Source organism: Chanos chanos, chromosome 14 (assembly GCF_902362185.1).
Source record: "Chanos chanos chromosome 14, fChaCha1.1, whole genome shotgun sequence".
Classification (NCBI taxonomy): Eukaryota; Metazoa; Chordata; class Actinopteri; order Gonorynchiformes; family Chanidae; genus Chanos; species Chanos chanos.
Window position 1 is genome coordinate 6,255,246 of NC_044508.1, and position 24,299 is coordinate 6,279,544.

A 24,299-nucleotide genomic window follows, 5' to 3' on the forward strand; every position below is an offset into this window, starting at 1 on the left:
TATACGCCAAGCTTTAAAATGTCTCCTGAATGTTTAATCAGTTCACAATTTCAAAGCCTAACACAGAGCCAGCCTGTCGGACGCAGACTCAAACTACACCCCCAGGGTGCTTTGGAGGGGTGGGGGGCATGTTATCCTATATAACAACCAGGCAGTCTCTTATTCACATAGTAGTCACAGATGTCAACTGCTTGAATTTGATGTCTATTTAGACCAAATATCACGAGGTGTATTGTATTGATGTTCGGTCTGAGAGCTTTGCCAGGGACAAACACACACAATAACTGTAATTACTTCTTTTTTTTCTCTGGCTGCACTTGCTTGGCAATTTCCACTAAATGACTGCAAACAGACTCTATTTAAACCAAACCTGAAGGACTCACAAATGCACTGCATACAATGTACATCTACATTTCTTTTGTAGATGAAAATTACCTCTATTTTACTGGTAATCATACCTTTCGCTTGAGCCAACGTATTTCACCTTTGGGGACACAATGCTTCAAACAGTTAATTGGCCAGGGCAGATGTTTGAAGGGGGGGGGGTGTAAAAATGAGACACTACATGAAATCAACTAAATCATTTTCTGTCTGTGAACTCAAAAAAACAACAACAAAAAAAAAACAATAAAAAAACAGGACACTGTTCATATGTATTATCTGGTGCTTTGTTGTGAAAAATCTACTTCGGGTACTGAGGTTAAAATAATAAAAGCAAAAAGCAATACTAAACATACTTGACACGTCAGTCGAATGGCAGTCCAATGACTCAACCAATTATCGTTCTAGAATACACTCAAACAATATGAAAATGTAAAACAGGAGCCGATTATTAAAGTTAATTAACTCCAGTAACCTTCAATTATGTTTTTAAGTCAAGACTCTGACAACCTTAAACGCAGTCTCATGAGAAGCTGCCAGTTTTGGACGAGAAAATGATTCAAGGTTTTAAACGTTTCTGGGTTAGTTTGGGTTTGTAGAGGTGCCTTAAGGCAAACAAACAAAACAACACAGCAAAGTATTAAAGAGATGGGTTCATTACTGCAAGACAGAATGAGTAATTAGCACAATGTAATTATAAACGCTATTGTTGGAGGCAATTTTACAGCCAATTTTTACTGTCTTTATTTTCCTCTATCAGTGGAGTTTTAGCAGGGATATCCAGCAGGAACCGTTCACAGCTGCGCCCTCAAAAAATGGGCACATATCATCACAACCACCTGACCGTGGTTTCATATGTTTATCAATTCTTTTTTTTTTTTTTTGAATGGCAGTCACCCAATGAATTTTGGCAGAAGCTGTCATCATTCAGAGTCATTTCTTGAAAAACATACAGAAGTCATACATGTACCGCAGATCCCTGACAATCCACCAACAAAGCAGTCTACTGAACCGCATCATGGGAGCTCATTTTGCTTTGGACCATCTTACGCCGTGACTCGATTAGTCATACGCTTGCAACTGCACCGTCTTTTCTGTGTCTTGCTGCTGAAGCAAACCGCTATCAGTTGCCCGCTTGTAGACCTCAAAAACCACATTAAATGCCCACTCAAAGACAAGGTCTTGTTTTTCGAAGATTGAGGCACATCTGCTATTCATTTTGGTCACTGTTCACCGTTAATATTGCTAATTTGGTAGGGGGAAAAAGCGCCAAAACGAAACGAAACAAAAAAAGACATCTGTTTACAAATAATTACGATTAAACTAGGACACGGCGCTGTGTTTCACTTCTATCACTCTCCATTTTCTTTTCTATGACGCATCCTTTACAGCTCACTGACAGACACACACACACACACACACACACACACACACACACACCGAATGACACGGTGCCCATAATGACGTCTTTGGCATTGTGGAGAGAAAACATTATGACGGCTAGTTCTTCCAACCCAAACAGGAAGAATGGAAGAGAGAGAGAGAGAGAGAGAGAGAAACTGGGGCAGAATGGTTTAAACCAATAAAAAAAGGGATTGCTTAGTGCCGATGCTTGAGTCTCTGAACAATAGCTTCTTTGTGAGTGGGAGCACTTGGCTCCCGGGCAGCTGTTTCTGCACTCGATATCGATCTAAACCCCCTCCACCAAACACCCCCACCCCACCCCCTACCTCACCCCCCCCACCCCCCCCCTCCAAAAAAAAAGGGAACGATCCGCGTAAAGCACCTGTGAATCGAAATACAGTACGGCGAGGCAACCCGGGATGCAGGTTCGATACACCATTAAAAGAAAATGGTAGCTCAGCTGCAAATGGTGTCTGGAAACACCTGATGTTTGGAAATATGGTTTCAATCGATTTCAGTAATGCTATTTTCTGCTGTGTCTCCTTACCTGCTCTTAAAAACACAAACAAATACATGAGGAAATTGAACTTCCAAGTTTCATATTTTACAGCCCTTTATTTACTTTTCTCTGTATTTATTTATTTATTTGAAGTTGTTTCTTCGTGGCGGTAAAGACGGGGCAGATTTTTACCGTGACATAATGAGGTTTTTTCAAATGCTCTTTTTCTTTTCTTTTCTTTTTTTCCCTTTTTCTTTTTTGGACAGCAAACCAGACTCAGGTCTGCTCACGACTATTTTTAAACGTTATTGAGCGGTTGCCCTTCGAAGACAAATGAGGCTTCTTAAGCATGCTACGCTCGACTAGATAGTCGCAACAACGACTGAATTGTCAAAGTGAGGCTAGTCATAAAAGAAACTCTTCCTGTTAATGTGGGGGTGGACTGAAATTCAACTTAATCTGTCACCCTCTGTGCTTTTCTGAACAATGACTCATACGACTTTCACGTCTTTTTTTTTTTTTTTTTTTTTTCCTTGCCGGCGTGCTTCCACAAGAAGGACAACGTGTCATTTGACACATTCACACACATCTGACCTTGACAGAGAGAGTCATAATAACAGACTGTACAAACAAAGCCTTTTTCCACTGTATTTGATTGGGGGTGATCTCCTCTTACGCTGCCCTGGTGATAGCTGCGCTTAGATCTATTTAAGTGATGTGATACGTTTGTTTATTTCAACGCGGAAGAGTCATCTTCCGGCATAATTAATACATGGCTGCATACAGTTTATTTAATCGGCTGGGTTTTTTTTTTTATTTTTTTGGACTGAAATTCCGGTAAGAAAAACAATAATAGGAATGAAAGTGATTCTGTTCCACAGTTTTCTCACTAAAACACGGAAGCTTCTACATCAGGATCATTCAGCTGAATTAATCATTCGTGCAGCGCGACAAACAAAAATGACCGGACACAATAGAGCGGTATTCGTTTCCACGGTCTCTAAAATACCATCGGTATCTGGGTCAGGTTAAGGGTTATACCGCTCATCTGAATTTCCTGCCCTGTTTGCCTCTTGACCACCCTTTCTGTCACATAAAAACACGATAGCTCCTCATGTTTCAGATCTGGAGGTGCAAACTGAAAGGGGCAAGAAAAAAACAAACCCCAAAACCTGTTTATTACATAAGGGGCACACATAAGTATAAAAAAATGTTTAATCCTTAAATTGCATGGTACTTTCAATTTGTACACAGCCCTTTTAAGAGTGTCACAGAAGTTATGAGCTCACAGCTGTACTTTCACCTGAACACATGACTACCACCCCCCCCCCTCCAATTTCCAACACACACACACACACACACGCCGCACACACACAAACACCCCTCCCCCAATGGGGCACATTCAGAGTGTGGGTGAAAGGTCACGGTAAAGTAGCATTCCACAGAGTCTGAGACACCCAGTGCAGAGAAAAGAGGAGAGAGAGGGAAGAAAAAAGAGAAGAAGAAAAGAAAAAAAAGGTTTAGGTTTTATGTCACTAATCCCACAAGAGTCTCAAGGATTTGCAAGGACAAACTGAACCTTTCCACTACCAAAAGGCCTGGGATAACGGGCTCCCTCTTTGTGTGTGTGTGTGTGTGTGTGTGTGTGTGTGTGTGATCACCCTTGTACATCTACATCCCATGACAGAGATGATGTCATACTCAAAGCTGACACAATTGCTCTTCATCATTAAATGACATCTCAATTCACATTTTAAAAACTCTGTGTGCGAAAACCAAATGGAAAAAAAAACATACAACAACATCAACAAACAAACAAATAAACAAATGAACAAACAAACAATAAACCCTTTAGCCATCTTGCTCAGACTTTGATCTTTGTGAATCCAGAGACATACTGGTTCTCATGTGGAGATGACACACAAACTCAGACACACACGCACGCACGCACACACGCACACACACGCACGCACATGCACATGCGCGCGCACACACACGCACACACACACACACACACACACACACACACAGTCGGATGAAGGAACTCTTTCATTCTTCTCTAGCTGTTTTAGGAGCTGCTGTGCTCTGTTTTGTCCCCACAATGAGATTGACACAGAATACTCTCCGAGGTCAACGCGGGTGTCAGGCTAACACAAAGCTCTACACAAACACAATTCACTCCAATTTTTTTTTTCTCTATTTAGTCCTTCCCTTTTCTCTTCAGTAAACTGCACATCTGTTCAAGAGCCTTTTCTGCATATTTAGTATTTTACTGGAACTTTTATTCCTCAGTGCTCCTGTCTAATTAGAGGTCCACTTTCAAACCACCTTTCAGGATCTCGACAAGTAACCCACATCATTTGCTAAACTGACAGAGGGGGCTTGGGAAGGGTGTTCGGTACTCAGAGTTCTGAAAGACCATGTTAGTTTTTGTTGGACTAAAAGTAAAATAGTTTCAAATTAAGCTCAAAAGTTAAATTCCTCAAAACTCAGTGAAAACTGATCTGTATTAGAATCAGATTCAAAAAGTACTCTTGAGTTTGTTTTTTTGAGGGGGGGGGGGGGGGGGGGGGACTTGTGCAATTAACCTATCACAGGAAAATAGCAAACATGTTATGCACCTAAATAATGATGTGCAACCACTTGAAACAGATAGCATTAAGTGCTACTCACTTCCACGTTTAACTTTTCATATTTAATTGAAACACTCAGACGACAGTTTGTTTATTTTTTGCGAAAAACACTGCCGAGACACTACCTTTAGCAGCGCAGTCCCCTTTGCATAAACAATTCATATCGTTTTAACACTGCGCAAACTAAACATTTCACATCATTTTAACACCTTGGGAACTTAAACATCTCACCATCAATCCATCCCTCTGTCAAAATGTCCTTTCGTGGCCACAGTTAATTATGCACTTCTCAGATACTTGTTTAGGGAGCGATAGGAACATTTGGTGAAAAAGGATCTGAGGATCTGACAGCAAAGGAGCGTCTCCCGAAGACAGCTGATTGGCCCGATCGTATTTCACTGACAAACTCGATTGCGCTCGAAGTGAGACCTAGTGAAAGTCAATATGCCACATGGCCCCTGTGACGGGTCGCCCGACCCGGCCGAGACCAGATACCCGGCCTTGCTGATGCTTCTCATTTATTCATTATGTTTTCAAACGCATCTTCCGCAGTTTAGAGTTCCCTGGAGGTGCGGCGGCCGTTGACGACGGAAGACGAGATCACGTCCTGACGGATTCTGACGAGCTATGAACAAGAGGTGTGCTTCACAAGTATATTGTTTATATAAATGTTTGAAATGATTTTCTTTAAAAAAGAGAGAGGAGAAGAAAAGGCTGTACCAATGAAGCTATAGAAGCCACAGAGCTACAGTTCTGAATAAAGCAAAATGAGTATGAGTGATAAGGTACTCAACATCTCCAACTGTCACTACATTCAAACGTTTTTGGGTTGTTGTTTTTTTTACCTTTCCGTGGTGCCATAGACCATTAATGCATTAAAAGACAATAATCAGACCGACCATAAGACGTTCAAAACATAAATGCCGATATCCTTCACTATGTTTTGATAACCTTTTTTTTTTTTTTTGGCCCTCAGACTCCAGCCGAGGTTTTCACAGACCTCAGTAAATATGACCGCTGAAAACACCAGAGGTCATTGCAAAAACCTCGGGTTTCTCTCCTGTGACCGGCTCAAAGGCCTTCGTAACAATGCCGGTGGTTACAAAAAAAACAGCAACTGTTCAGAGCAACCCCACAAAGCCAGAGGAACAGAACACTTACATAACCTTAGAGAGGCTTTACTGGGGGAGCACATGACAGAGAACATTATTAACAAAAAAGAACATTGAGGATCTCCGCAGCCAAAAACAAAGGAAAACTGAAACTTATCTGGAAAACTACATCTGCACCATCTCCAGCGAAGGAGGCCATCTTTGTAATATGACTATATGTACAAAGATCTTAATATCACTATCTTCGCGTGTAAGGGGAAAGAGATTGAAGATCAGATGGCTTTTGTGATACATATGTGATTTTTCTGTAATTTTTTTTTTTTGTTCCGCTTTCGAATCGTTCGGGATCTGATGTCTTCCTCCCTCAGGGGAGATTCTCCTAGTGAGAACAGCCTGGACATATGGTTAGGTAAGACAAGATGCAGGTGATCTGTCTTTTCTGGTAGTTGTTTATCCTTTCAAACAAATGACATGTTACTTTTAAGAAACCTTGAAAAGGAGTTCAGAGACAGCAGAGAAGCTGGTTGGCCGTGATCATCGATGCACGGGGTGTGACAGGCTGCCGTTAGCCGCTGAAGGTCACATTCATCAGACGACCCAGGATACCAGCTCGGTTTCAGTTTTCAGAATCTATCTTGGGACACAACGTGCTGAGCTACGAGGTATGCCCGTGGTCGTCGGGCGGTCAACTCTCGAATGATAAAGTGAGAATGTTTCGAACATCTGTGGGTGGGGGGGGGGGTTTGGAGGAGGGGGGGGGGGGGGGGGGGGGTAGTTGGGGGGCGGGCGGGCGGTGGGCTTCAGCGGAGAGCTAAAGGGAGACTAAAGATTCCGCGAGGGAATCCACTCTCTCCATCTTTCTGACGGAATGCTCAATTGACCTGTCACATTCCCCTTCTAAATATTTTGGTGGATTCCCTTTGTGACCAACTACACTGCCTTTAATACTAATGCCTGCTGTCACAGGTAAAAATCTTCCCGCCTCATTTCCGGTCCATCGGTTAGTCTGCTGCCCATCTCACCTTCCGATCAAGGGAAGGTCTTCAGTCGGAAAAGCCCCGTGTCTAGATAGGTCGACAAGCTCTCTGACATCAAAAGATCAAATGGTTTCAAGAAAAAAACTGAACCGATGCAGAGGGTTCCTAGGTTGCTGGGAATACACAAGTATGAGCAGACCACTTGTCCAAGGTAGATTTAGGAGTCTGGAGTGCTCTTGTGAACAGAGCCTCTCGACCCACAGCTTAAATTGGAAGAGGGATCCCGAACTAAGGGGATGCTAATATACTTGTCATGGAGTAAAGCCCTTGAACAGACATTACACTGATACATTACAACATTTGTCAAGCATGGGGGAAGCCAATGAAGTTTTGAATGTTACAACTGGCCAGCCCTCTCTCTCGCTCTCTCTCTCTCTCTATCTAGCTAGCTATCTCAGGCGGACTTCCTGGTTAAATAAAAGTCAAATAAAATTAAAAATAAAATGCTGCGTCACACGCAGAAGTACTGGCATGAAATGACCATCGCGCAAAAAAAAAAAGAAAAATTCACAATCTTGACTCGGTCATTAAACGACATGATCCTTGCGACTTTTGTTCACACCAGATTATGATCAAATGATCATGGAAACTGTTAAGAGTAAAGGGGAATTGGAGATTGTCTGGAGGGGTAATGTCAACACAGGAAAGTTGAAAAAAGGTATCAGAAGCACATCTGTGTGTTTTGACACTCCTGATATGAAACAGTGTAGTAAATCAGAGAGCCCCCCCCCCCCCCCCCCCCCCCCCCCCCCCGGGCCTATAAAACCACAGTAACTATATTAGTGAATACAAGGGATTCTGTAAGAGATGTCAGGACTTTCATTGTAATTATAGGTAATTACGCCATTTATTATGTATAAGTAATTAGACAATTGATTACAATGTCTGGAAGAAGAACGTGTTCCCATGGAAAAAACACCTCTCTCTCTCTCTCTCGGAACACCGAAGGGCATCGCATTCTGGAGTAGCGTATCCACCCACATTCCTCCAGCAGTTCTCCGCAGCCAAAACTGTAATTTGACATCTGGGCAGAATTAACTGAAACTGTGGCTAAACAGGCTTTTTTAGCTTCACAGAGCACCGATAATAAACAAAGTGCCCCCCCCCCCCCCGCCTTATTTAAGGGGCTAATACTCTGTTGAGACGATAGTAAACCAAAAGTATAACAGTGGTGATTGTTTGGAGGACGAAGCCTTATTTTAGCGTATCTGACTTGACTTGCTGTTTATGATTTCATACTGTGTAAACATACTGTGTAAGACTTAATGGGGGGTTGGGTGGATTTTTTTCTCCCATAGATATTAATCCTCTGGAACACCCCCCAAACAAACACAAACACACACACACACACACATATCTCAACAGAGTTGTTGTGTATGATACATGGATGCAACAATTATCAGTGTTGAGTGACTGCCAAGCAGATGACTGAGATATCTGTTGACCACATTTTTCAGTAAACAGGGTTAAGACAGCTTCAGTGATAATGCACTGAGTGACTGCTTATAAAGATAAGAAAAATAAATTAAAAAAAAGTAACAAGAGATAAAAACAAATAACAATTCAAAAGCCTGCAGGTAAGAGTCATCAATACTTCAAATTCTTCACAGCTGCATTAATGCCAGAACACAAGCTCATTCCCAAACTTCTCCACTCAAATATCCTTGGAATGTCTGATACTATGAAAAAAAAAAAGTATGAAGTATTAGGAAACACGCTCAGATGTTCCACAAAGACTCAAGGCTGCCAAACAGAGAGAGAGAGAGAGAGAGAGAGAGAGAGAGAGAAAAATACCCCGCATCACATGAATGCAAAATGAAATAGCCACATTGATATGCATGACGTTACAAAGAACATAGAATCCGTGAATTATTAAGGTGACGGCCTTGTAACAGGCACTGAGAGGTTGTCTGTAAATGTTGACTATTCCACCTAATCTGATAAAAGAACAAGCTTAAGGTCCTGAAATGTAAAGCAAATTTTATAGCGTGCACATGTAAAAACCTTTGTAAAACATACTTCATAAATGTATAGTGTTCAGATCAAAGTCCTGAGAGGACATGGCTGGAGGGCTGTGTTCAGGCTGTTTGCTATGAGGACCCTCAAAGTACTGGACTGGATGTACAGTTGACATTAAAAACAATACTTTTTATGAGTATGTGGAGCCCCATACAAGGTCTCTTCTGAAACGGAAATATCCGAATGTTAGACATGGTTACACAGTTAGCAACCGTCTGTTTATAGCCGCCGCCACCCAAACGCTAAAGGGTCGCATAGGGGGTGGATTCCAGTTGTCTAAACCCTGACCCTGTCTAACACACACGCACGCACACGCGCACACACACACACACACAGAGAGAGAGACAAAATCCCCTATGTGCAATTCCCTCCAGCAGGCAGCCAGTTCACTCCAGGACAAGACATGACCATCTACTGAGCTTTTGTGAAAAGAATGAGATTGTATCAAAGCAACACATAGCGACGCAAGGAGATATTCTAACTTCTTGTGACATGCCAAACGTTCCGTTAGCACGTCTTAAGAACTGCCGAAGAAGTGAGGTCTTACCTGCGTTCAGAGAGATGGGATAACGGCTCTGGTCACTCTCCCTATGTTCTACGCTGCGTCTGTACTCGGTTACTGACACATGCTATGCCACTTAGCCTGGCTAGCCTTGCATGGGGGGTTGGTAACTTGGGCAAGACAGACACAGAGGGACAGCTGGTGTTTCAGTGGTAGTAAATCACACAGACACAGTCTCTGAACACCCCCATTACCCGCCCCCCCCCAACACACACACACACACACACACACACACACACCACACACACACACAGAGCCTCATCCCTCTTCAGCCACCAATCCACAGCCCCCCCCCCCCCCCCCCCGCCCTTAACACACACACCTCGCAAACAGAAGAGAAAAAAACATCCTTTCCAGTCTCCCCATAGCCATGAAACAAAGACAAGCCCATTTGAGATCCAGCCAGGAAGCACTGAACTGCAACAGAGACTTTATTTAAGAACTCAAAAAAAAAAAAACTAAAGCAAATCATCACTAAATACTGCATTACAAGCATTGCTAAATGACGAGAACTCTACTGTAGAGTACATTCTGTTACATAATCCTGTTTTAGTAGTTTATTATTTCCATACTAATAGAAAAACAGACAGGCCCTCCAATAATTTATTGCATCTTTCTAGATGATCTCAATCTGACATTTAAACTAGCTCTGTATGTTAAATGCAGACACATAATGGATTTGTGCTCATGAACAAACTGTAAAGGTTACCAAGCAGCCTCTTCATTAGCGGTATATTTTGGTATAGAGAAAATAACAGAGAGAGACGTTATCAGTGTCGCACTAACGGAACTTTACAACGCTCGCCTCCTTCAAGCACAGGTCCACGCCCACTCGGGTCCACCCAAAAAAAAAAAAAAACCCCCTCCTCAACATCCACATTTCCCACCAATCACAAACCGACGCCGCCGCCGCGTTGACTGGCAGCTCGTCCTAACTACCCGACACCACAAGACGACACGGAAGTCACCTAACTGCTACCTTGGCAACCAGGATGGAATGAATTTTCTGCTGAATACACTCACCTCACTCCTAATGATTACACCCACAGTATTAAAGATAGCTCGACGGAGCAGAGCGAGAAGCCAAGGGAGCAGAGCGGGTTGTGGGACAAGAGATAAACATTGGCCCGTTACCATTAGGAGTGCATTTGATTTGGATGCCCATAAAAGGGACTTCCTTATCGCTCCTAACAGACGTTTAAATGGATTTAAATCCAAATTTGGCACCACCTGCTCATTAAACAGATGAACACATAAAGAGAAAAAAAAAAACACTCCTTGACAGTCATCAAAACTGACAGCAGCTATAAAACAGAGTGTGTGTGTGTGTGTTGGGGGAGGAGGGGGGTGTATTATAAATATATGCCGTGACCATAATTCAATATGGATCGCCGAAACGTTGCGCTGGCTATATTTCTTTAGCAGTAAACACTGTTGACTCTATATTACTACCAGCCAGCTATGGCTCCCAAACACGAGCCAAAAGAAAATCTGATCCATATGTCATACTGACCGCTCTGTAGCAGCAGATCACTGGGGAGGGATCCACGTTCTTCTATTTTCCCTTTTCTTTTTCTTTTTTTTTTCTTTCAAATGAATGCCAGCCTTTTTTGTTGTTGTTGTTGTTGTTGTTGTTGTTGTTGTTGGCAAGATGGTCTAGGGAGATCTTGTGCGTTCAGTAAGACCTAACCCAGAATGGAAAACTGAGATGGGGAAGATGCTTATCGAGCAGTGTGAGAACGAACCCCGTGCGGGATCTACGCGCAACTTCAGTGAGGACGCACAGTGCGTTCTCACGCAGGGCCGTCCCATTCGGCGACACTGCAAGTCCATTTCCACAAAGGCCAGCAAATGTCCAGTAACCTTAACAAGTAGCCTGGTAGATAGTCTGGCAGATAAGTAATTAGTAAATTAGAATGTCTTGTTGATTATTCATATAACTGACATGTTAATGTCATGACAATCATATTATAATACTATAAAGACACCCAGATAACCAATTGGCCCAAGTCGATCTAGACGACCACACTGAATGGCATTTACGTAAACAAACTCCAGTTTCTTATATGACGCATTTCTTACGCGACAAAGTGTCTAAACTTCATTAGACCAAAAATGACGTTAAGAGTACAAGAGAGTCGTTTGATAAGAGGGGACAGATCTTCCCAAAAATATTTCTGCCTGGAGTAAAAAGACTTACTAGTGAAATCAAGTCTTTTCATTAATTACCTACTATTGTATCACACATCTCCAGCTCACCCCCTACCCAGCCCCAAAAGCCCCCCCCCCCCCCCCCCCCCGCCCCTGCACCCCCCTCCCCCCCTGCAGTAGGGTCCCGTTTTAAACAGGCTCTCCATATGCCCAAGCTCACTTGTTGGCCTTTACTCTTTTTCACCATCTGGCATATTAGTTCAGCCAAAACGAAAAAAAAAGAGAGGGAGAGAGAGAGAGAGAGAGAGAGAGGGGGAGAGAGAGAGCGAGAGAGAGGGAGAGAGAGAGAGAGAGAGAGAGAGACCCAGACACAATGAGACATAGAGCTGGCCCATCTGCTCCACGCCAGACTCCCCAATCGTTACAGCAACAAAAGCAACATTTAACCCGCGCGCGCAGTCTCTCCCTTAATTTAACCTGTTCCTCTCCGTTGCTTCTAGCCGCCCCCCCCCCCCCCCCCGAGGTGACAAGCGAGTCAGTGGAGAACACAGATCCACTTGGTCTGTTTCAGAGAGCTTCGTTTGGGGAATCTGGGCTGGATGAGTTTAGCCAGCTCAGAGGTCCCTCCCTTGACAAATCTACACCAGAGTGTGTATGTGTGTGTGTATATGTGTGTGTGTGTGTGTGTGTGTGTGCTCCAGCGGAAATGACTGACAATCGAAGCTGTCATCAAAACACAACATGAAGAAGCAGGGGTGTTGTTGGGGGTGCGGGGGTGAGAGGCAAAGCTCTGTGACATCGGGGACTTTAAGCGCAGACTAAGAATATTGATCGGGTGTCTATCTGGTTTGTCATCGCGATGAACTTGCTACTGTGTCATGTCACATGGGGATACATAGTGGAGACAAGGACATGATACACTTTGAGTCTAGTAGGCTCCACCAAAAAAAAAAAAAAGCTATTTTTGTCAATCTTGGGTTTTTTTTTTTTCCACTTGTGCTTTTTACATCTAGTTTTCGTCCGAGGGTTTTATTTTTTTTCCTTCTTTTTTTGATTCGGTCATTAGTACTCAATTTGTGCCACAGACACGAAAAATATGATAAAAAAAAAATAATTCTCAGGCTAATGAGACAGAAAGGGGGGAAAAAAACAGATCCCCATTTGCAAAAAAAGCGCCTGAACATTAATGGAAGGAACAAAACAGAATGTGGCTTGACCTTCTGAATATTCACATTGGCTAATTACACTTCCAGACTTACAGGACTTTTTTTATACCGGAGAGAAGAAAAAGAAAAGAAGAGGGGAAAAAAAAAAGAAAAGAAAAGAAGGGAAAAAAGAAAAAGGCTGAACGATCTATTTCTAGCCGTGGTCAAAGGGCAGCAATTGTGTGGGCACTGAACGCACTGTGCCCACGTTAAGCTCTGCTATTTTCCCTCGTTTCGCTCCTTTGCGAACCGCAGCCCGCAAAGCTCCGCTCGTGGAGAGCTGGGCGGGTTTTAGGCCACCTACACAAGCAAGAGGAGAAGCGCTAACAGATCTCACTAATACATTAAAGTGCTTTGTCTTTTAGCTAATTGCCATAGCCCCAGCACTGTGATTTCATTACCGAGAGGAAAAGGAGGGGGGGGGGGGGGGAGGGAGGGGGGGGGGGGGGGTTACCACAAATGGGAGGCCCAGAGAGCAGCTGTCACAGTCCGGCCAGTTGATGTAAGCCCCTGTTCTCAGAAAGCCCCCAGACCGGTTTCAATTACGTGCTAACCCCTGACCCCATACTGTTTGTAACGGAGAGATGTGAAGGGGTGCTAAAGCTCGATGCCTGAGCTCCTCAATAAAAGAGGCGCTGAATCGAATTCGTCCGCCGTCACCGCCGCGTGAAGAGATCATCATTATCGTCATTATTAGGGAATTTTTTTTTTGCAACCGACTGAAAAACGAGATTCCGGCTGTATTCTTCGGGCTTAATTCGTTTTAACCGTCCGTTGTGGTGGGCGTCTGAGAAACAGTCCTGTTTTACAAGCCTTGTTAAATCACCTAAGAAGAATTGTTTTGTTTTTTTGGGGGGTTTTTTCTTCCCTCTTTCACTGTTGCGTTCATCGTAATGTGACATTAAGCCTCGTGGTCACGTCAAACTGTCATGTTGTGCTTTTAGCTGCTTTGGATTTGTTGGGTTTTTTTTTTTTCTGAGTGTGTGTATGTGTGTGAGTGACGGTGTGTGTGTGTGCGTGTGTGTGTGTGCGCGCGTGTGTGTGTGTGTGTGTGTGTGTGTGCTGCTCTATAGACACGGTCATCCTTTTATCTAAGGCCACCTCCTCTGTTCTTCCTCCTGCCCTTTTCGACCTTCTGTCTGTGGTCAATGCGGAGCTTGCCAAAAAGAGACAGCTGCACTTCAGGCTTCCCGCCTCTCTCTTTCTCTTTCTTTCTTTCTTTCTCTCTCTCTCTTTTTCTCTCTATTCTACACCCCCCACCCCACCCCCCGCCCCCCGCAACCCCCCATCCTCCCCAAAACCCCAGCCCCCATTTGCTGTATTAAGCCATTTTCAAGAAGAAAAGCTCATCTGTACAGGTTAAGCATGGGCAGAATTTCTGTTTTCAACCTATGGTAAGACTATCCAGACAGGGAGAACGTAGCATGACACCCAAAAACAACTAGGTTAAAAGCATTCTGCTGAAACTGCTCATATTGCCATATTGCTACCTTCTCCCCAGAATGACAAATCCCGACATAAACATATATATTCTCACAAAAAAACAGCCAGTAATATGTGTGTGTGTGTGTGTGTGTGTATATATATATATATATATATATATATATATATATATATATTTTTTTTTTTTTACCTGCACACAAGCCTTCCTGTTCTTTATAGGTAAAATGAGCTACAGAGGATAAAAAATTCAAAAAATTCCGAACCGTTTAGGAAATCCAATGAGCTACTGAGCTCTGATAGTCTCACTGAAAGATGCTGATCCCTTTCGCTCCACTTTGATTCAGTAAGCGTGCATTTTCTCCCTAATTATGTTAAATTACAGGGTTGCACTGCGGTATCACGAGCTTTGCTGCTCATTCTCTCTCAGAATCCTCCACAGTACCCTTTTCCTGCCAAGATTTATTTATTTATTTCATTATTTGTTTGTTCATTTATTTATTTATTTCTTTTGCAGTGGAGGAAGGAAAAAAAAATTGCAACAAAATATCTGTTTTGGAAAATTGTAGGAGCTTACTGCGGTCTTCTCAGTATGCATACTAAAATTAGATTTCGGCAACACGCAAAAATGAGGTTAACACACACTGTGTCTGACTATCATTGAGTTACAGCCTTGTAAACATTCCCTCTAAAAAATAGTTTGCTGTGTCTTCAGCGACCAGTTTTCCTGGACTCACACGTGTCCATAGACCAACATACATACCGAACACACATCTGATTTGAGACAACGCAGATAATATAGTGATTTCCAAAATCTACGATCATGTCTCATCTATTAACAAAACATCTGCCTTTAATCTAGAGCAAAGGAGAATCACTATTCTGTTCCCAATCAAAACTATCATTCCAGTATGTCATCAGTGTTTCAAAAGACCAAAATCTCTGTGCTAAGGAAAAAAAAAAAAACACGCGTCTCGGCGAGATGTTCTGCTCACACGTAAGCCGACGAATTCATCGCGTTTAAATGCCACAAAAAAAAGGTTAATGGCACGAAGTGACACTGACTACCAGGACAAACGCGCTGAAAACCGTTCTAAATAACACGCAGAGAGGCGAACACAAACCGCAACGTGGCGAATACAATTTTCTCTTCTTGGCAAGCGTCCAAACGAAATTTATTTCCGTAATGAGCTCAGCCACAATAGAGCCCCAGACATAACAGAACCAATCAGAGACAAGCAAAAGGAAGAAGGACACCGGTTGTAATCATTTTTTTCTTTGTGGAAATGAAATCGTTTGATGCTATAGTTTCAATGCCACTGGAGATAAATGGGAAGCAAAGATAACCAAAGGAGAGTCTCAATAGCCTGGCAATTAACTCCAAAAAAAAATACAGAGTTGTAATACAGTATCACATGTATATGGAAGGTTCATGAAAATAAAATGTGAAAATTTGATTTACTATTAGTTCTGCAGAGCAATTTGCTAGTGTTGATTTCCGCTGTAACATGTTCTAGGGTTGGATGACAGATATTTTAAACCCATGAGTGCTGATAATGTTACAGTGACTTGCAAGTGTTGTTTCATAGCTGTATTTACTGGAGAATGTTAATTTATGTAACACTGAAAAACTGTTTACATAACTCAACGTGGCTGAATTACACAAACATTTGTGTAGTTCACTGAACACTGTTGAATCTGCTTTGAACCGACTCTCCCGTTAAGTCTTGATTGACCAGACACTCAAAGATGCCCTTCATCTAAGTTTTATTTATTTAACCTTTATTTTTACCAGGCAAGACATTAAGAATAATTTATTATTTTCAATGACAGCCTGGCAAGTCACATTCACACTCACTAAAATACCTTGTGTTCACTGATCAATCAATTGTTAGAAAAGGTAAGAAGAGGAAAAATCATGTTTTTTTTGTGTGTGTGTGTGTGTGTAACATGACAAATGAACAGATGACACAATATGTTTCCATGCCAACTAAGGTTCTTACCCTCTTCCTTGGGGGTCCCTTGTCCTCATCCTTCCCTGTCTTGTTGCTCTTGCCATGTTTGGTTGTCTTCTGGTCTGTCGGTGGTTTGATGGTGATGCGGATCTCTGGTGGGCAGATGTAGTTCTCTAAGCTCTTGGGAGGTTTCTTTGCCCTCTTGGTGGTCTGAATCTTCAGCTTAAGGCTCCCTTCAGAGAAACTAGCCTCCTTGATGGAGAACTCCTGTTCTTCCAATCCATCTCCCTGCGACCACTTCTCGCTGTCAGCGTTGGAACTGGCGTCCATGTCCTTGCCCAAGCCGAGGTCTTCGTCCTCCTCGTGATCCAGCTGATCCCTGGAAACCGGGAGTTCCTTCCCCGGGTTGGGCATCATATTCCCCGGAACCTCTGCCAGGCTACTCCGGCTGACCAAGCTCGCGCCGGGATAGAACTCGGCCTCGACTCCCTTCGGCCGAGTCGTTCGAGCGAGTTCCCTTGGCTCCATCGGCGATCCCAAATTATGGAATCAGGAACCAAGAGCTAACAAGGCAACAGGTGGAACTCCAGTCAGTTTAAGTGATCTCAGTCAGTGAGGCGTAGAATGGCTTTTGACTCTACTGCTCCCTATATCTTTTAACTATCACCAGGATTTTCCAAGGTGAAACTGTAAAAAAAAAAAAAAAAAAAAGAAGAAGAGAGAAAGGCAGTGATTATTTCAATCGAGTATTAATCTGCAGTCATAAAATGAATACTTTCGCAATGAACTGCCACTAACAGCAAAATATAAGAGCATGTTATTCAAACTGACCAACCAAGTTTTTCAAGGTTTAGGTTTCTAGGAGGCCTCTATGACGGACAGAGGGTGGTCACTTGTGTATTTAGTTGCAAACATTACCTGAAGTAATACACCGTATTCAGAAGCGACAGCAGTGATGTTAAAGTGGCTAACATAAGCTTTGTTGCACCAGCTACTGATGCTTAAGGATGGAGAAAAAAAAAAACCCTTGGTTATACACAGGCGTCTCTCCATTCCCTGTAAGACATGTTACGTCTGTATTGATGAGTATTGACTGAGGGCTCCAAAGTTTACTCTCCGCATAGCTCAACCACTTGAGCTACTTTAATGCTGTTGGCATGTTGTCAGATGGAGCTTAGCATGGTTTTCCCTCCTCTAGCTGTTTGACGGACTGTTGAAAAAGACAACTATCAAATAAACACAAAAAAAAAACTGCAGCAGAAAAGAAATGTCTTTGTCAATCATGCTGCTTTAGCAAGAAAAAAAAAAAAAAGATGTAAAACCAATGTTTTGTTTTGAAAGCATGGCCATTTGTGAATCTCGTTTTTTTCTGCTGTATGCCATGTATGTTCCACTGTGTTATTAATATGTAGTCAATATATTATTACATTGTAATATGTAGTTTATGCATTCATCTCGCAATGCATTTGCGTTAAAGCTATGGCTTAACATCAAGTCCAGGTTAGGTCTACGAATGTCCTGCCAACAAGAGTTCTTCATCTTTTATTTTTTTTTTCCAGAGGACCATTTGAAAACGTACGTGACCGATTTTCCTGCCTGTAATTATCAGCTCCGAGATTCTGAGTAGGCCCAATCAAATCTTGTGCCAAAAATTCCAAAACTCTTAGGAAAACCAGCCAATCACAGTGTGAGGGCACTGGCAGTTTCTACACAAACAAGGGTTAGCATAAACACTATGAATCAAAAAATACAAGCAGACTAAACAAAGAAAGCTCTGTTTGACCACTGTCAGTATGCATTTCTCTTTGCGCTATATGGCAATATTCACACAAATATTCCATTTATCTTGTTAATATATCTGTAGAATGCTTGCTTTTTTTTTTCAAACATAGCACAAAGTTTATGTAAAGGCAAAATCTCTTTGGCTTAACAGCCGTGCTAATTGTGAAATACTGAGTTTTTCTCATAAACAGGTTCATTATTTACACAAATACGCCTCTGGCAGCCCCTGGATTTCCCTTTTAAACATGCACAAGGGAGTTCTGTCTCACAAGTGTAGCCTCTGGCTTCCTCTCAGGGCATATTCTGACATTTGTCCTTCAAGGGTTTTGTCCCCCCTCCCCACCCCAACAACAACAACAACAACAACAACTCCAAACTGGCCTTTGATGAAATCCGGGGTTAGCATTGACCATGGCGTTGTGATCCAGCGTTGGATGAGCATATACACATTGTACCAAATCGTTTAACACAAAACCACCACAACTGCAATGACTGTAATATATAAACTGGACTCTTTCAGAATTACTTTAAAAAATTGCGCTAAAAACCTTGCACGATGGTTTACAGTAAATCCGGCTGAGCTTGACACAAATGAACAATGGGAAAAACATTAAAGTAGCAAGTTTCCCTGTGTTAACTCGTCTTGCTTCAATCTTGTTCCTGTAATTCAAAAATGAATGGAAAACTCATTCAGCAAACAAATAAGCAGCTTTCCCGTCTCTCTCTCTCTCTCTCTCTCTCTCTCTCTGCTCTAGGGTAGAGTGTCAGACATACTGCAAGTGTGAAAGGATTCCACCTCGTCACAGACCCCCTTTTAAGGCATTGAACTAAGAGAGAAGCCCGAGGTACACACACAAATAGCTCAGTCAAACACACACACACACGGTCATGCTCACAGTTTGCTTGAGTCCAAAAACAGAGACTGAGGTAACTTTCCCTACTCTGAACTTCATCACCCTTTGATGTGCAAGTGGAGATGCCGGGGGAGCACATGTCTAGTGCCAAATCCATTAAAATGATATTTTCCCCCCCTAAAAGGCATCCACCCTTACCTTTCATCTAATTGCTTTGAAGATTTAAATTTTAAGTCAGTTTCCCCGCCCAGACAGCATGATATTTACGTCCCGTCGCCGAATAAAGAGCGATCGCGTTATATATTCCAAAAAAAAAAAAGAAACAAAATTGTAGACCAATAAGAAATCCTGCAAAAACAAACCAATCACTGCTCAGAATTCTCTGTTTGGATTTCTACTACGTTATTAGGCTCTCTTCAATGTTAGCAACAGCAACGGAATGGCTTAGTAAGATTTGCCAGGCTCAAGGCAAAAAGGTGTATTCAAAGCCAATATTGACATGAGAACTTTCTTTAACTAGGCCAGGGGACTAGAATAATGAGCTTGATGCTGTCACACCACTGCCCCTGAGTCGGGGAGGGGGGAGAGGGGGGGCGGGGGGTGACTTAGTCTCCCGCACAAGTAATCCTGTCCTCTGGAGCAGCAGTCTTGACAGCTCTCCAGGAGAAGCCAAACAAATGCCTGGAAGTCCTCTACAAGATAGTCAATTCATCACTTTGGTCACATTTGCTCAGAGCAGACCTCAAGGCCTGCAAATTATCATAACCTGTAGTTTAGCTATGTTCACTATGGCAAACTGTACATGGTGTAGAACACATGAATAGCCATCCAACAGCGATTACATAACATAACGTATAAGAAATTTGCGGGTTCTGAGACAGTATGTTCTTTACCAAAAGTATACCCTTGTGACTTGCAACATTCACTTAGCAGGGCTCGAAAGTGAGATGAAACCGGCTGAAGAAATGAAACAGAGGCTGGTTTGAAATTTGAGGTCTGAAGTCATCCTTGGCCTGAAGCAAGTCACAAATCCACTACAAGCTTTATAATAATTTACAGACTACTTACACCCTTGTTTCAACAAACATACCAGAAAATTTTATCACAAGTAACAATTTGAGCAAATCAACACTCTACTGATGAAGCTTGCTGTTGGTTAACAAAACCAATGACACTTTGCAATCCAGTACCTGAGGTTTACTATCTGAACTATATAGTAGTAATGCTCCTGATACGAATCTGAGCCACAGCAGTAATACAAACCGAATCCGAATTACAGCTATATATATATATGTGTGTGTGTGTGTGTGTGTGTGTGTGTGTTTGTGTATACACACACACAGCAATCATAACTGAAGTTATGAGCTATACATATCATAACTTCTGCTTTGGAAATTGCACACTGCTGCTGTAATCTGAAGTAGACTCTGGCCACTGGCTATAATCTGACATGTAGCTGCAGTGTTTTTAATATGAATCTGAACGACACCAATGCTCTTCTTTAATCTGAGTCTGAATTACAGCAGCAGTGTTTCAAATTACAATAGCTAGTGTGCTAATGCGAAATTGGAATTTTTATCTGATGAAAGCTAAAACAAAAACAAGGTATTCCAAACCACAGAAGAGAACACAAAATGGCCGTGGGGGGAAAATGAGATTGGCCTCCTCCTTCATCAGGCTGCCAAAAGGTGTTCTTGCTCTGATATTCAGTTAGGACCAGCTGCCAAAAATTAGATTTGTCCTTGGATATCTCTCCCTTCCCTTTGTCTCCTGTCAGGGATTGGCTGGCCTCCAGTGGAACTAGCCCCTGCCAGGGCCCGAGGGGTATCTATTCACACACACATACACACACACACACACAAACACACACACATTCTCTCTCTCTCTCTCCCTCTCTCTCTCTCTCCCTCTCTCTTCTGCTAGTAGCCACTAATATATAATTTAGTACAGCACTTACTTATGCAAACAGTATAATACTAATTGGCTGGATTAGCTGGATGCAATAGATCAGCAGCAATTTCTGATTTGTTCTGATAGATACATAATCTATAGACAGATTAAAGGACACTGAACACATCCATACACCACTGTCTCATTTTACATCTTTGCATAGAAAATGCAAAGATGTGCATCCAGAAATGTAACAGTGGCATCTGCCAGTCATCTCACACTGAAAGACTACCAAACACTGAACATGTATGACTACTGGGGGAAAAAAACGTAGTTGTCATAGCAACTATAATTATTCAAAACCACAGTCAAATTTATGTATATCTCAGCTTGGCTTATACCTAACACATAACATTTGTCTTGTTTTAGTGCAATATGACATCTTCAGTTCGTACAGACATAAAATCACCAAATGTGGGCAAAGTTTCTTGAGAAAAAAGTATAATTACCACAAGTTGGTTTTGTATATCTCACATCTTGTGATCAAAGAATTCTGCATTAGCAAATACTACCAGTTCAAAAGAAATAGGCTGGAGGTTCTAAGTGACTGATATTGAAACACTGGATGTCTGGAAGAGTTTTTAGGGACCACCTCCTCTGGATCAACCAATCCCGGTTCCCTCCCTAATACAGTTTCCTGATCGTCCATGCTCCTTGGGTGACTCGCACTGTTTGATAGGTGTGAAATTGAACTTCTAGGAGATAGATTGGGTACGTTCCCATTGAGCTACGCAGTTGAAGAATCCAATTCGGTGGAACAGCGAAAGCTTGATTGCATACGTTCCAATGAAAATAAGAAGACGCGGGATTCAAATCAGAGCGATACTACAGGGTTTTACCGTCGATAATAAGCTTGGGAAATGCACTGCTAAAAATAGGGTAACAAGTCGGATCAGTACAACTCAATCAAAAACTTGTCTTGCCAACACAACAATACAAATTTGTCCCAACAAGCAAGAGGCACTGCAGTAATGTCAGGGCAAGCCAGCTGGACAATTTGGAGCAGGTGCCTAACCAGCAAGTCTAGTTTTCACACACAACAATTCAAACAAAATAACTCTAAGAAGGAATTAAATAAACCGGTTAGCCCAATAAAAGCAAAGGAGGTACCATGAACCACCCCAAACCATGATGTCATCTCAGTTGTGACTCCTCCCTTTTATCCAGCTGAAAGGTGGCAATTTTGGGATGGATACAATCCAACCAAAATGAACATGTGACTCTCTAGAAGGTCAGGACAACAATCATTCATTCCTGTATTGAACATTTAAAATGAATTGTGCCTAGGGAGAATCTCCAGCTCTGAGACTATGAATTCCAATAATCAAACAACCAGTTTAAAAAGACCCTTGAAGTTTAGCTCCAAGCATAATATTTTAGTCACGATAATAATTTATAGGTTATACGTCTTGATTGCAAGCCATGATAGATAAGTCATTCAAATAACTGCAGTTGCAATTGTCAGGGAAAGTCTATACCTTCAATAAAAAGGACACATCAATTTGCCTCAGTAAATAATGTAGAGTACCAAATGATCAATCACCACATAATGGTTTATGATTTATTTTAAAAAATAAACAACTGCTGATCCTGACCCTGTTTCATTACATAAAGTTCAGACCACATCTCTGAGTACACGTAAGCTTTGAAGTTACTCAAACGGAAAATGAGGAGGATAGTGGAAAAGACTCCTGGTTACGCAGCCACAATGTGGACGCCTACTCGCTATTAGCGGGAAACTGCCGCTCAGATGCCTGACAACAAATGATGATAATCAATGACTATGGGTTATGTGTTCGTTGAACTAGAGAATGTTGCCTGAAACACACAAACATGACATTAATTATTCTGCAAATTGTGATATACCCTCTGCGAATCCCTTTATACAACGAAAACTGCATGAAAATTGTTACATACTATAGGCTATAGCTTAAATCTACCAATGCTGAAATCTACGAGCCGTCTCTCCAAGCCGAGGTGGGACAGCGACAATCGCAGATGTTTCAAACTACGAACGAACTGAGAAATTGAATCCTCGTAAACCTTCTTTTGGTCGGAACGCTTCTTTACAACACTTAAAGTTCCTTAGCTGTGACAAACAACATCCTGCATTTGAGCTGTCTCGTGGAAATCTGCATTTACGTGAAGTTAGTACGGGGAAGGAATCGAATCGCACGAATGTCAAAATTATTTTGCAGCCTTCGTGTCTGCTGTTTATTACGGCCACCGTTTAGATTCAAGAGCAAGGAGCACGAAATTACGCACTTACCCATTTCCAAAGCTGTTCTTCAAGCGAGCCTTTCGTTTAACAGTTTCGTGTAGTTCAGTGAACGTCTATCCAGTTATTTCAATATGATCACCAGTTGAAATGATGACATGCACTCTACGATCCCTCAAAGTGGACGAGGTATTAAAGCGGCGTAAATCGGTATAAAATGGCGTCAACCAAAATCTGACATTAGATTTTAAAAATCAAAAGCTATCGATTATCAATTGTTGGTGTGAAAACGAAATCCAGATGCCGCTTTACGTCCAGGTTAGCTGCAGAAAACAAAGATTAAATGTATAGCTAATGGTTTGAACTACAGCCTACAATGTATCAAGCTTGACTGCAGAAAGCCCAGCCGTCTTGCTGGTCAGAGACCTGCATTGCTTCCCTCTCAAATCATAGACTTGGGGGTGGATCAAGCCTTTTCACTGCAGAGAAAACAAACGTAGCGTTTAATATCCGTAATATCCAAAGTCCTTTTAAAATGGCACTGAGGCTGTTTCAGGTATTAAAACGAACATCCAGATGAAAGTATCCTCAGGTATTTTCCTTTTAGGTTGTCTTCAATCGGACTTAGAAGTCTGGTCTTACACTCTCTGACTCCGTCTGTCGAGTCCCGCAGCAGTTTTTGATAATGATCTCACAGAAACATGCTCAGGATTGTGCTACAACAGCAGGCGCGTAGTGCTCAATGTCGCCTCCACTTGTCAAATGGAGCACACAACACAATTCTTCTTTTACGCAGCACGGAATCCCTGACGTATTCCTCGTCCCTCCGAGGATTGAACAACAGTTGCATGAAAACCTGTAACAGTGAGTTCATTTGCGTGGTGTAGGTTTTGACATCAAATGTAAAATTCACGAGCGACCAAATTCATCAGTAAATAAAGCTCTGAGCGATGTTGGACGTGTGTTTCGGAGAAGGGATGCCTCGTATCACCCCCTAGTGGTTTATGGAATAATAACCTGCCGATTCCCACTTAGAGATAACAAACCAGTGCAAAGTCATGTAACCGCGTCATTTCTTATAGAATCATTTCAGATCT

The 24,299-nt window shown here is 42.2% G+C and overlaps 1 protein-coding gene across 1 annotated transcript in view; it reads right to left on the bottom strand.

The window, feature by feature from the left end:
• Positions 1-17,001, bottom strand: part of setbp1 (SET binding protein 1) — a 35,656-nt gene extending 18,655 nt beyond the window's left edge. Inside the window, exon 1 of the mRNA XM_030791785.1 lies at positions 16,447-17,001. Within this exon, the coding sequence (XP_030647645.1) occupies positions 16,447-16,926 (480 nt within the window). The 5' untranslated portion in view covers positions 16,927-17,001. The remainder of the gene's footprint in view (positions 1-16,446) is intronic.
• Between the last annotated feature and the right edge of the window lie 7,298 nt (positions 17,002-24,299).